This window comes from Balaenoptera borealis (assembly GCF_965194805.1).
Source record: "Balaenoptera borealis genome assembly, chromosome: 3".
Taxonomy (NCBI): Eukaryota; Metazoa; Chordata; class Mammalia; order Artiodactyla; family Balaenopteridae; genus Balaenoptera; species Balaenoptera borealis.
This window is the reverse complement of record NC_138866.1, coordinates 166,440,482-166,454,901: the sequence shown is the minus strand read 5'-3', so window position 1 is coordinate 166,454,901 and position 14,420 is coordinate 166,440,482. Positions and strand designations below refer to the sequence as shown.

General features: G+C 47.6%; 1 protein-coding gene across 2 annotated transcripts in view; it reads left to right on the top strand.

Annotated features, from left to right (window-relative positions):
• The first annotated feature begins 418 nt into the window (after positions 1 to 418).
• Positions 419 to 14,420, top strand: part of CCNY (cyclin Y) — a 122,026-nt gene continuing 108,024 nt past the window's right edge. Inside the window, exon 1 of one of the 2 annotated variants that reach the window (XM_082385651.1) lies at positions 419 to 709. In XM_082385651.1, the coding sequence (XP_082241777.1) occupies positions 556 to 709 (154 nt within the window). In that variant the 5' untranslated portion in view covers positions 419 to 555. The remainder of the gene's footprint in view (positions 710 to 14,420) is intronic. The other variant, XM_082385650.1, reaches the window with a different exon arrangement.

Genomic DNA, 14,420 nt, shown 5'->3' with positions numbered 1-14,420 from the left:
CCTCTCTTCCCCGCACCGGTCCCTCGCGACGCAGCCGCGCTGCCCGCGCCCGCTGGAGGGCCCCCTCCTCGGTCGCGCATCCGCTTCCAGGGCAGAGGGCGGTGCGGTGCCGGGGGGCGGAGCGCGCGGAGGGCGGGGCCGGGGGGGCCGGGCCCAGCGTCCCCACGGCCGCCCACGCCCAGTCCTGGCGCTGCTCCTCCCCGCTGCCAGCGTTCCCACCGCCCACGGCCGCCCGCGTTCCCGCCGCCCGCGTCCGCCCCGCGTCCCCGAGTCCCCGCGTCCCCGCATCCCGAGCGGCCGCGCCCCCTGAACCGGAACCGCTTGCGGCCGCCGGCGCGGAGCCGGACCGACCGGGTAGCGGAGGCGGCTGCGCGGCGCCCGCCATGGCGGCGGCGGGGTGAGCCGGGCCGGGCGGCCGCAGTCGCGCGGGCGCGGGCGCTCCTCCGCCGCGGACAGGCCGCCGGGCCGGGCGAGGGGAGCCGGGCCGCCCATGGCGAGGCCGCGCCGCCGCCGCCGCTGCTGACCCGGGGCCGCGCTGGGGCCGGGGCGCCCGCCATGGGGAACACCGCCTCGTGTTGCGTGTCGTCCAGCCCCAAGCTCCGCAGGAATGCCCACTCGCGGCTGGAGTCCTGCCGGCCCGACGCCGACCTGAGCCGCGAGGACACGGGCTGCAACCTGCAGCACATCAGCGACCGGGAGAACATCGACGGTGAGGCGGGCGGGCGGGGGTCCCTCCGATCCCTCCGACGCCCCGCTCCGCCTGAGCGCGCGCCCCGCACCCCGCCCGGCGGCCGTTGCTCTCGGCCCTTCACCGCGAGCGGGCCGGGGTCTTCGCCCCCGAGAGCGGGCCTGGGCGGGGTCCAGGCCGGGCTCCGGCCGTCTGTCCGGCGGAGCCGCCCGTCTAGTTGCGCGCAGAAGGGTGAGGCCGTCCGTCCTCCGAAAGGCGAAGGGTATGGGGACCCTTGGGCAGGCCGAGGACTGGGTGCCTGGGTCAGCTGCCCGGAAACTCGCCAGTTGACCCCACTTGCTGGCCCTCAGCCCATTTCCATAAAAAACTAACCTCCCCAAAACACCACCAACAAAAAGCCTTTTTTTTCGGGGGGGGGGTGCTGAGAGATTGCAGTCAGAGAGCTTCACCTGAATGCTTTAAAATTTTTTCTTTACAGTATTATCACAGTGATTTGCAGAGAGCTTTGGAATAAGTCCCCTCGTTTTTGCTTAGGGCTGAATTACAGTCCCGTGAATTTCTGATTGATTTGGTTTGGACTAGTGTTTGTAAAGGAAGTTAAAGGACTGATCGCTGCGCCTAGTAATGGTTGTTTATTTTATTGGTCTTACAGTATCTTTATTAGTACCATCTTATCAATAAGCTACGTGACTTAATATCTACAGATGGGTAGTTTATGCATCATACAGTTTATAAATTTTCACCTTAAAAATTTGAAATTGGAAATATATTTTTATGACAACTTGACTTTTTTTAACCATTGAATCTTTTCACAGTTGATGTGGTTGAACTAATCTGAAAAAATTTCTTGTGTGAAGAATTGGCACAAGTCTATCGTAATTTATTCTTGTCGCTTTTAGGATGGCGCATTCCATTTAGTGTGCAAAGCCAAATTTAAACTCTACCAAAGGGAAGAATTTTCTCATTGTTTGGCCTCACTTAATTTCTTCTAAATAGTAAATTCTTCTTTTTAGGACAACAACTTTATTAAATGAGTACCATATGTAAAAGACTAAAACAATGCCTGGTTTATAGTAGGCACTTAGTAAATTAGGGTTCAGTATGACATTTCTAGTGGTGTTATTTTAGACTTCCATTATGTTGACCTACTCTTTAGTTGCCTTTGAACTATAACCGTACTTTTTAAAAAATTTATGCATTTAAAAGCATCTAGCAGGATATTAAGGTCGGTCTGTCGTGATCATTCCTATGGTCTCAAGCACCTGAAAGAAGTGGCCAGCGTGTAATAAACACTAAGTATTGTGTTTTAAAGGAATGAATGAATGATTTTGTTATAGAAAATCATCACTTAGTCCTATATAATGTTGGAACATTGAAGATAATTTCTCCCTTACGTTGTGCCTTAATATCAGGTAGAGGCATTGTGTTTTAAATAATGGATTAAAATAATACAAACAAAAAGAATACTCTCATTTCTTAGACCCAGGCTGCACATTATTATTGCCTATAGTAAGGAAACAGGAAAATAAAAGTAATTGTAATCAGCTATTCGGCAGTAAGGCTTAGAAGGATTTTGCCAGAAAAAAATAGAGTAGTGTTGTGTTCTTTCATTTGGAAGAAATCTAAGTTTTGGTCTTCATTCGCTTTTGAGAAAACATTTGGAAGAGCAGCAGCTCTTGTTTTGGAGGTTTGGGGTGGTTTGAGAGACTATAGAGCAGGTTAAGAGGATTTCTAATTTGGGCTGTAGATGATTTCTAATCTGGGTTGTAGTGGCTTCTCACCCCAGAACCCAGTTGGTATGAGGCTAGTTTAAACCCAGAAATACTAATTCACTATTTAAACAATGTTCTGTCTGCCACATTCAGTCAATAATACTTGTAGTATTTACCTATTCAGCCATTCTCAACGGTTTCAATTAGAGCAGAAATCTAGGACTGGGCTTTGGCATTAGTACGTGTAAAGCGCTCCAGGTGATTCTAAGATGCAGCCGGGTTGAAAATCGCTGGCTGGGTGAGCCTTGGAAGTGTCACTGTTGTTCAGGGGCATTTTCCGTGGAAATTCATTCTGTCCGAGGCTGGGAGAAGAGAATAGATTTGCTTAAGTTGTAGTGTATAGATGTACATATATATCTGTATTTTAACTTCTGATTGTTAGATGATTAGTAAACATGTAAAAACTGCATCTCAGGAGTTCTTGATTTTAGTAGGTAACAAAAGCTGAAGTGCCTAAGTACCATATTTCTTATACCCTGAAAGATCTTCCAGACAGCTAGTCTTGGAAGGTTCAGAGAAGTTCATGGAGCTGGGTTAGGTTAGTTTCTTCAGAGCACAAAGATATGAGGTTCATGTTTTCCCTGCCCAAACACAGCAGGTAATGTTTGTAGAATTTCAGTGACTTCGTTAGGCTTCCGTGACGCCCACAGGCAACTTGCCTGCCTTTGTATTTAGTGTACCTTAGTGTTAGGTTATTCCTGTTTTAGAAATTTATATTAGACTCATCAGTTACCCAGGTATTACTCCTGGTAAAATTATTGTGGGATTGAGAAAAAACAAAAACGCTTAGCAACAGTGATGGTAATAAGCACAGCCCTTACATATTGCTTACTCTGTGCTGGATGCCGCTTTAACGCTCGACATCAGCTCATTCGTTCAGTCGTCACAGTAACCCTGGGGGTAATATTATCCTTACTTTAAGACCAAGAAATGAGACAGAGAGGAGAAATGACTTGCCCAAAGTCATGGAGCCAGTAAATGACTAGTGGAAACTTTCCATTGTTGCTTGACTAGTCATCAGATATTAACTAAATATTAACTAGTGTGGGGTTGCCTTCTGGGGTAGGCTGTGTGTCACTGCGTTGTATCCATGGTTTCTCTGGGAAGGACTTCCTCCATCTGTGACATGCTGGACTTACCTGATTAGATTATTTTTGTGGGAGGAGAAGAGGAGGAATGGACTAAAGAGAATTTAAAATTCGGTGAGACCAAATGAATCAGGATAATTGTAACATCTGTACCAGAGTGTCAGTTTGGGTTGACAAACTCAAACCTCAAAATGACTGGGAGCCACTTCATCCAGGGATCAGCTGTCATCCTTGACAATCCAATAGCTCCCTCATCTCATATCCAGTCTGCTAGGAAGGCATGACTCTCTACCTTCAAAATATATCCAGAATCTGACCGCTTCTTAAAACCTCTCCTGCGTAGCAATCTAAGCAGCCTGACTGGTCTCCCTGCTTCTCCCCTTACCCACCACGGTCTGTTCTCAACACTGCAGCTGTGCTGAGATCCTTTTCAGAACTTTAACACATCACTCCTCTGCTCAAAAAGCTGCAGCGACTCCTTATGTCACATGGAGTAAAAGCCTCACCGTGAACTTGACAGTGGAGTCCTTCCAGTAGTCTCCAAGGCCCTTTGTGATCTGCCTGCCCTCCTCAATCACTAGCTGTTTCCAGCCACACTGGCCTCCTTCAGTGCTGTTCCCTGAACACACCAGACATGCTGTCACTCCAGGACCTCTGCTCTGTCCCTCTGCCTGGAATACTCTTCTCCATGTGTCCTCTTGGCCAGCCCCCTCACCACCTTCAGTCTTAGTTCAAGCCTCACTTTTTCAGTGAGGCCTTCCCAATCACCCCACTTTAACGTTCCTCTGGTTACCCCATCAGCAATCCTAATATAAATTTTGTGCAGTATGATTTCTTAATTGCATGTCACCTGTAGTACATTGTATACACATATATGTATATATTGTAATAATATTTCTACTCTAGCATATAAGTTCTACTAGAACATTTTTGTTTTGTTCATTGATGTAACTTTAGTGCTTACAGTAGTGTCTGATACCTTGAAGACCCGCTTTAACCCGCTTTAAATATTTGTTGAATGAATGAGTGAAGCCAGCCACTGAAGGACATCAGAGTCAGAGCATCAGTGTGTGTATTTATTGAGTGAGAGGAAGCAGAAGGAAGTAGGGAATGAATAAGGCTTGTAATAATGAAAGCAGAGTGGATGTGAAACTTTTTGGTTGGTTTGCGTTTTAACCTGAGAGGTAAGCAGATAAGGTGATATCCTGAAAATGAAACTGAAGAAAGATTTCAAAGCATAACAAAAGAAAAAAACACACCCAAACTGAAAGGAAACCAATGGCTAGTGGAAATCTCTTTAACAGCGTGATATGTTTAGTCTTATTTCAGATGTCTCTTCAGATGAATGGCTTTAGCTGTGGTCTCACGTCCTTAAGGATCAAAGTGAGACTCAAATGCTTATAAATCAAAAAACACTAGATAAACAAATGTGATTATGAACATAGCCATTCATGTGACTTTCTTGGATTAAACTTGAAATGTGTTCTGGGATATACGGCACTGGTATCTGAACCTCCCGGGCCAGGGAAGCTGGAAGCTTGAGGTGCTTCCCCAGGCTCGGCAGGGTAGCTGGGGAAGCCCACTGCTGTAAGGGTGGGGCGGCAAGAGAGCTGGTAACAGACCTAAATGCCTGTTTGGAGCAGGAGCTTGGACTCCTGCCGTTGGTGTCTGCGCTGTCTGCAGCCTATGGAAATTGATGTCTTCTGCGTTCTTTTTCTCGAGTCTCGGCCCCACTTTAACCTTTCCAGCCTGACGGGCAAAACCATGCCTGTAGACTTTGCTTCCAGCCTAAAATTTATTAGCAGTGCTGCCTGCAAGGTTTGTGAAGATGTTCTGACCAAGTGTGGGCTGATTGCATACAGTGGTGGCTCCGTGGAGCAACGACTGTGGCCCCCTGACCTCCACTCCACTCACTTATTTTCCTCCCTAATTTAGAATCAGGGAGTCATTTGCTCCCATCCCCTCACTTTACGGATGAGGAAGCTGAATCTTGGAGAGGTGCAGTCTCTTGCGCAGGTCATGCAGATCTTGGAAGAGGGTAGTGAATCTCTTCACATCTTTCTCCTCATTTTACAGGAGAGGTAATCGAGCCTGAAAAGTTAAGAAATTTGCTCAAGTTTCCACAGCTAGTTAGTGGCAGAGTTGGGGTCCAATCTATCCTTACTTGCTAGAGCGTCACACCTCAACTACCCTGTGATAGCTACTTAGGGAGGGAGTGATCTGTGCCTGGCCCATGCCTCTCTTGTTTTCAGAGGTTCAGTTGTTGCCTGTGTGCTTTTGGCTAGCAATACTTTGCGAATAGGATTTTTACTTTTCTGCTCCTTTTAGGGAGGAGTGAAGATTAAATAATTTTTTGGAATTGTAGATTTTCTCACCCTTTTCTACAAAGCTGATTGTTTCTATCATCTTAAGGAGATGAATTTTTTTCACATTTCTGGCTAGATGAAACTAACAACACAAAGATTAAATCCATTCCTATCCAGGAAAGGGCAGAACCAAAAGGAAATATATAATGAGAGGCAAACCACGTGAGCAGCTTTGAAATCCTGTTTTAATCACGCAGGGTCAGAGATTTAGTTCCAAGCATATAGTGTTGGACTTACCTTTAAGGAAGCAGTGTTTGGTATTTTTCACAAGAGAGCAATTCACAGTATCATGCTTGTCATACTTCAAAGTACAGATCCTTTAATGATTCAACATCTAGCGCCCAGGGTAAGTCTGTGGCACCAACAGTTGATGTTAGAGCCTCTCGTGCTTTCAGTATCATTTTCAGCTGGAGCTGGAAGGAGGGAGAGAGCTCACTCTCCCTGCAGCCTTTCGCGTCATCATGAAATGTTGAGTTTGTTGCTGGGAGTCTCGGGTAGGAGATCATTTCCTCTCTGTGCTCCGAGGCTCACTGTTGTCCTAGCCTACCTTTCCTGAAGAATGAGAGAAGGCTCTTCCCAGGGGGTTTACAGAATGTGCCTCTGGGTCTGTGAAGTTGATGGAGGGCAAAGAGCGGGAGCCCAGTAATCAGGAGGTCTGCGCTCCGGACGTGGCTCTGCCTTTGCTGCGGGGCCTCTGTGCTACTGAGCCACTTTCCTCTCTGCTTAAAGAAGGGTGCTTAAAAGTACTGCCTTGAGGGCTTCCCTGGTGACGCAGTCGTTAAGAATCTGCCTGCCAATGTAGGGGACCCGGGTTCGAACCCTGGTCTGGGAAGATCCCACATGCCGTGGAGCAACTAGGCCCATGAGCCACAACTACTAGGCCTGCACTCTAGAGCCCATGAGCCACAACTACTGAGCCTCTGCGCCTAGAGCCCGTGCCCTGAAGCAAGAGAAGCCACCGCAGTGAGAAGCCCACGCACTGCAACAAAGAGCAGCCCCCCTCATCGCAACTAGAGAAAGCCCGCGCACAGCAACGAAGACCCAACGCAGCCCAAAATAAATAAATAAATTTATTAAAAAAAAAAAACTGCCTTGACATATGACCCAAGGGACCTAAAATGAGACTAAAATGCTTAATAAACCAGAAAGTACTAGATGCATGTATGTCATTATGAACATGGCGCTCATGTTGATTTTCTTGGATTAAATATGCAGTGTGCTGCAAGAGCTACAGCAACCTGTGTTTGAACTTTCCATAGACAGAGAAGCCAGAAGCCGAGGGGCTCATCCGACCAACATATCAAGCATTCAAGGTAGTACTGGAAGGATAAGTGGAATTTTAGAGCTGGGTGGGATGAGGTTATGCAGAGTTCTGTGACCTTTGAGTGGAAGCTTGCTGGCAGTAGAATTTGGAATAGAAATCATCCTCTTTCTAGCATTTATTGCCCTTCTGGGTTGCGTCTTTCCCAAGTCATACCATGATGCCACGCAGTGAAAGTGGGATGAGTATTTGAGACAGCTTCCCCGACTCCTGGGGAATGCCCGGTCCCCCCAGCCAGCCAGCCGGTTGGCTGGCTGCCCGCGGAGCCGGGTTCCTGGGAACGTCAGCCTGTGCCCTGGCAGAGAGGGTAAGGCCAGGGATTTAAAAAAAAAAATTCTTCAAAGAATAAGGTTTTTGAGGCATGCATACAGGTGCTTTATTGTATTAAAATACTGCTTTAAATAAAGAGGAATTGATGGGCTGAAAAATAAGCTCAGGAAGCCCTGCGCGAGTTTTTTTGGGGCAGTTTGTGCCCATCTTTTTCAAGGAAGAATCTGACTGGCTGGGTCCACAGCTGCAGAGAGGCCAGAGGAGACCTCGCCCTCTGTTCCCTTTCTCAGCTGCTTGTGCTGCTGGTAGCTGTTTCGTATGGCTCCCTTCCTTGCTTCTTCTAGGGGCTTCTTTTGCTCTCTGCCAGCTTGGAAAAAAGGGTGTGCTGAAGCTAAAATCGAGCGTGGTTGGTCTGACAGCTGACAAATTGGCAGGCTCCTCAGTCGGCAAGGTTTTGCCTAGAAAGTCTCTTCGTGACTCTGAGAAGAGAGATCATCTCAGGGACGGTCAGTTCCAAATTGCTACATTCTGGGCTTCTCTGTTGCCTTGCTGGGGAGGTTACACTTAAATACTGGAGTGGAAAACCTTGAAATCCTTTATTCTTCGCCTTTGTCAGAATATTGACATTCTATACAACAGTTTTGACTTGATAAACTTTGTTTTTTTATTTGTTTTTCATATGGCTCAAAAATTGGACTGAAAAGGAGTTCTAAAATATTTGGGCAATGGTAACATCTCTGGGATAAGTGTCTAGACTCCTGTGGTTATCCTACTTTGGTTAAAAAAAAAATTTCAACCTGATTTCATTATTTGGTAGACACATTACCTAACATGTAATTTTAATTCCTGGGTCATTCTTTTGTGGTCTTTGTCCCCTATTCGGGCTGTATAGTGGGGGCTCATTGAGTGTGATAGATGTGAGTGCCATGCTCAGCAGAGACGTACCAGCCTCCGCAGACATGTCAGCTGGCTCCTGGTACCGAGAGAAATACAGCTGGAGTACAGTAAAGATAATTGTTAGCAACTGCAGTTACATCCTTGCCAGATTGCTCCGTGAGCTTTACAGAAATCTTAGTTGGATGGTGAAATGCAAGTCACTTCTATTTTGGACACCTCCGATTATAGACCTTGTGTCTCTGAGGAGGATGAATAGGAAATACTCTGCATGGGAGTTCACATGTAATATAGCTGTGTGTTGCAACACTGTGTAGTGTTTGAAATATTTTGTAAGCAAGTTTTCTTGTGGATGGATGATTCTGTTCCTGGTGGGGAAAGAGAAGCTATTAAAGATATTGTGATTATATTTGATAAACTCTTGTCTCACTCTGCAAATTTAGCATTAATCAGGGGAATTAGTGCATGGATGGATAGGTTAAGAGGTCTGTCCTTCACCTCAAGAAAAGGTTTCACTCCACATTTAGAATTCTGTCCAGGAATGAACCTTGACTTAGGATACTAGTTGATGACAGCTATTGAATTAAGTGTAATCGCAATTGTCCTTTGAACTATCTCTGGTTTTTAGATGTGGATCTACATTTTGTATAGTTGCTTACGAGTCCAGGTTTTAGGGCTCCCTGTGTGTCCTGCCGAAATCTAGGATGAGAGTCGAAGTTGTGATGCTGTGTTTAAATTCAGCTTCAAAAATTTCGAACTCACACATTCATCAAGCAGTGCTTCATTTATAGGGAGCATTACTTTTGTCAGTTTATGCGGATAATCTTTTTTTTTCCCCCTCAAGCTGTGTGTAAGTGATGGGCTGTTATTTTAATGTGTAGTTCTTGTTATTCCTTTGCTTGAAAGGCATTGGTAAACAGGGTTTCTACAGAATTGGAGATTGCCTTCTGTCTTCGAGAGCTAAAGCCAATGAAGAGGGACGTATTATTGTTCATTCACTTTAATGTTAGCATACATTTGACTCTTTTCTATAGGTAAATCTAATGTCTGATTTTCTGTGTCTTGCATTTTGTCGGAAGTCTGGAGGAAGCATAGCAAAGCTGCCTTTCAGAAGGGTGACTTGAAGTATCAACCGCACAGCCCTGAACTGGAGGAGGAGAGCACGCGTCCTTGCTGTGCACGCCGTTCTCTTCCGTGGAGGCTGGTGGTTCTGTCTGAGCCCTGCACCCGGGTGCAGGCCCCGTGCGCTGTGTAGCGTCTCCTCCGCAGCGGGAGGGACGCTGCTTAGTCGCTGGCTTTGCAGCTGTCGGTGGCCCCTGGGTTTGGGGAGTGCAGGACGTGAACAGAGCGTGTGCGGAGGGGCTGCGGCGGCCTCGAGGAGGTGGGGGTGGGAGGGGGGGACGACCCTGTGCAAGACCCCTGGGCGGGCACAGCCCCACGAGTGGTCAGTGCCTTTGCTTCTGGGCCACGTTGGGTGCCTCACGCCCTTGAGAATGACTGGGGCTGGACGGTGCGTGGGGCTGTGGTTTTCAGTGTCAGTGGGGATGGCCTGCTGGGGAGAGGCCCTGTGGGCTTCCGGTGTGGGACCAGGAGACACTGGATGACTGGACCTCATCGTTGCCTCTCATTTAACCAAGAATGTTCTGGGGGGAGCCTTTGTTGAAGCCTAAGTTGGGTGTTTCGAAAATGGAAGTTATTCTTGTGTCTGGGGTAAAAAGGCACTGTGACAGGAGCAGAGGGGAGGATGGAGGGAGCCGAGGACGGAGTGTGAGGACAAGAGAAGGGTGGGTGGAGCCGGGTGAGCATGGGCCGCAGCCTGCGAGGGGGCAGCGCCATCTCCCCTTTGTCTCGGTTCTGCACGTTTGTCACTGTCACACGTCCGAGGCCACGGGCAGGCATGCTGGGCTCCAGGGGCACTGTGTGAACAACCCCGCTGTTTCCCCACAGGGCTGCTTTCTGTGCTCATTTGGACTCCTTAGAACGGGCACGTGCTCTGAGGTAGGGCTACTCGTGGTGCTGTGGACAGAAACATGTGCCCTTGACTCTGAGCTGATGGGGCCATGGTGTTCTGGGTGCACCTGGAAGGTGTGTGATTCCTTTGCTCAAATTAAAAAGTCATGCGTTTGTCTTCCGTATGCCTTCTCCTTTCTTTTTTCCCTTTTTAGTGCAATACTGAGAGGCGTGGTACATTTTTCTTTTAGCCAGCAGTTTTATTTTTTACTTCAACTTTAAAATCAGCTAGTTTTTTTGTGTGGGTTTTTCATATTTTATTAGTACTCACAGTGGGCTTTCCTTTAAGAGTCTGTTTTGAGGAGGAATATAAAGATGGTCTGTTTGAGTTGGTAAAGCTCTGATCTGTTTCCTGACGTCGCTTTGGCTTGGTTTGAGTGCTCAGTGCAGTTTTGTATTTTTGTGGACCTTTTCAAATCTCATCACTGCAGCTGGGTGACCTGGCTTCCTGAGGCAGGTGGTGGGTGAACAGAAAAGGTGTTTGATTCAGGGTCTGGTATTCAAGGTCATGCTTAATAGAAAACTTGGGGGGAAACCCCTCTGGGTGTCGTATCTGTGTTGCACTGTTATACTCTTAAGGAAAAAAGTTTGGGGATGAACAGGTCATTTGATTTCAAGACTTGATTTGATTTGAGGTTTAGAAATTCAAGTCTTGATTTGTAGCTTGCCTAGGTGAAGAAAGCTCCAAAAAATGTGGTGATGCTGTATTCCTGACAATTAAACCTTGCCTCTATGAATATTTGAACCCAAAATGTCAATCCCTTAGTTGTAAAATTACCTATAAAGATAGAAATGGAAGTGGCGCCTGAAGCTGAAGAGGTTCCTCCAGAGCCTGAGAGTTGAAGGTGCACAGTCAACGCCTGCGGTGCCCGTGTAGCACAGATCGCTGATTAGGAAGCGTCCCCGTTGTCCAGGTGCAGCCGTTGATTAGCGAGGTGGTCAGCAGCCTTGCTGCGGAGCTCAGAGGGAAGCCGGCTGCCTGGGCCTCGACGGCAGAATTAAAAAGGCTCCCGGCAGAAAGATGGGAGGACGGAGCGCTGGGGCGGGCCCTGCTTCCGGGGCTGCCTGCCCACGTGCGCGCGGAGCCCTGTGGCAGCGCTGCTTGCGGTTACAAGGACGAGCCCCTCCTGGTCCGCGTAGCACATCTGGACGTGACACGGAGATGAGCCATGCGGAGGCAGCCAGACCTTGGTCCTTTTCTCTCTGTTCCTTCTGTATTCTGAGGCCCTCTGAAGTGACCTTCAGTATTGTTTTTAGAGTGAATCTGAAGTTTAACCAGGCCCAGTATATGCCCGTGTGCATGAAATAAGAGGTCTTTCAGGGAAGGAAGGTCTGGCTTTACCCAAGCGAAGTGTGTCATAGTTCTTTCAGCTGCTTTTGTGGGCAGGCTGTCTAGAGAATCTGTTTGCACAAGAAGAAATACGACAAAATGTCTTCTGTACCACTTAAGGTAGGGGTGCTTAGCAGTTCGTGGGGACCAGGAATGTAACTTGAGACAGAAGATTATGATTATAGAATATTTTAAGTACTTTTGTTTTAAGCATATAAAACAAAACCGTGGGACACGATGAACAGAAGTGCTTCTTATTAGGTGCCCTTACGAGACCTCTTTTGGTGAACAGGTAACCAGTATATAAAGGGGTATCCAATATGAATTTGAATCCTATTTTCTTAGTAAACAGCAGTGCTCCTCTTGAAGGTCTTCAGCCCAACAGTTTTTAGGGCCATTGCTCGTTATGCGCTTTGGCCAGGTAGGCGTGATCACTGATACCTGTGTTGGCCATGTTGTTTGGTTTGCTCCTGAGGGTGTACGTAATTTACCTGATTTTCAGGTATTATTATAAGACACTTGGGGTATGATGTCTTGGCCTTCATTTCACTTGTTTTGTTCCAGGAAGTCTACCTAGAATACAGCGTTCCCAGTACCGTTTTTATTTGAAATGCCGGTTATTGCTGAGCGTGGGATCAGTTTGTAGGATGACTGTGGCTGCAAAACTAATCAGAAAGTTTTTTTTTTTTTTTTTTTCCTTTTTTTCCCCAGAGTTCAGAAGTGGTGACAGTTGTTTAGTTTGGAATTCTCATTGTAGATAAAAGAGGCCACATAAGCAGAATGCTAATGCTGTGAGGAACTAGACAAGCTGAGAAGTTAGGGGGGCTTCCTTTCCTTTTAAACTAACATGTCTAGCAAGTGGTAAATTCCTTGTGAGAAGTATTTCTAGAATGTGTTGTCTTCAGCCACGGAGAAGCAGGAGTTGGAGAGAAAATGGAATTCAGCAGCAAGTGTTGGCCGAGAGACGTCTGTTTTCCATCACTTGCAGGGGGAACTCGTGGTGCCTGTGATGACTGGGCTCAGAGCCCTGGCTATCGCGGGCAGTGCTGTGCTGGCATTTTGCATACGAGCGGGAATTTGATGCCCCCTGTTGGAGGTTAAGGTTCACTTCTTCTACCGGTCAACAAATATTGGTCAATCCAAGTACTAATCAGTTCCAGGCTCCCCACTGGATGCTGGGAATGCAAAGATCAATGTAGCTTGGACTTTGCCCTTAAGGACCTAATGATCCTTTAAGGGATACAGATATGCAGATAAGTGATTACAATACCATATACAGAGGTAGAAGGGAGGCTGAAATGATGATCTCTGTCCTAGGTGGTGAGGGGATGTGGTCAGGGAAGGCTTTGCCAAGACAGCCTGGTGCTGAGGGCAAGAGGAGTGGGAGTGGGGAAGGGGCGGGAAGGGGTGCAGGGAAACTGCTTCAGAAAGATCCTGCGTGCATTGGGGCATAACTTCGTCTTGAAGTCAGTAGGTAATGTTGAACCTATCGGTGGCTTAGTCCCCAAACATCTTATTTAATGAATTATGCTCCTTAAGGGGACATTTGTTCTAAAAGATTTCATAATGGATGGATGTGCATTGGAGAGCAGTTTCTTGAGTATTTTGCATATACTCTGGATTCTGGGAAATGATTACTCAAAGTTGTAACGTGGAAGACAGAATAATGTCTTGAGAACTGTAAAAGCAGTGTGCTGTTTTTGTTGGGTATGAGACATTAGCCTTCGTAGAATCACGGAGTGTTCATACCATCAGGTACCACCGAGGTCCTCACGCTTCAGGTCAGGCAGCCAAGCTGCTGGGAGGGCTGCTCCCCAGCGTTGCACGGCTCGTTCTGGGTGGTGTGCAGGCGGGAGCAAGTCTCCTGATGGGGGTCAGGGCCTTTCACACTGGTTCTTGCCGCAAAGTTAAATATTCCCCAAAGGAGATTAATCTTTTTTTTTTTTTTTTTTGGCTGCGCTGGCTCTTCGTTGTGGCTTGTGGGCTAATGAGGCTGTGTAACAAACTACCCCCAAATTTAGTAGCTTAGAACAACAGTATTCATCATCTCTCAGTGTCTGTGAGTCGGGACGCCGGCACACCTTAGCTCAGGGTCTCTGGTAGAATTGCAGTCGAGCTGTCAGCTGGGGCCGTGGTCCTCTTAGGGGCTCAACCAGGAGAAGAGAATCTCCTTCCAAGGCCTCAGGTGCTCGCTGGCTGCTGGCTTCAGACATCAGTTCCTTGCCTTGCCAGCCTCTCCAGGGGCAGCTCCCACCATGGCAGCTGGCTTCCCCTAGAGCAAGTGATCTGGGAGGGCAAGAGAGACCCCTAGGGTAGGTGCCGCAGCCTTTCTGTACCTGAGTTAGAAATGGCATTCCATCATTGCTCAAGTCCGGCCCACACCCAAGGGAACAGTGTTACATAAGAGTGTGAATACCTAGAGGTGTTTGGGGGGGGGGGCTATATTGGAGGCTGCTTACCGCAGGCGTTAAACAAGATTCTTTTGCTTGTATGTAATGGTAGTCCACTAAAACTGCTTGAGCAAAATGGGTGGGGAGTGCAGGAGGGAAGAGTTACTGCAAGTACGTGGAGATATTTCATGGAAAGCAAGGGCCAGGAGCATACCTGAGTCTCATAGGGAACTGGAGTTGGGAGTTGGACAGCCTGTAGGAACAGAGGCAGCTGTCTCTTCAGTATTTTAC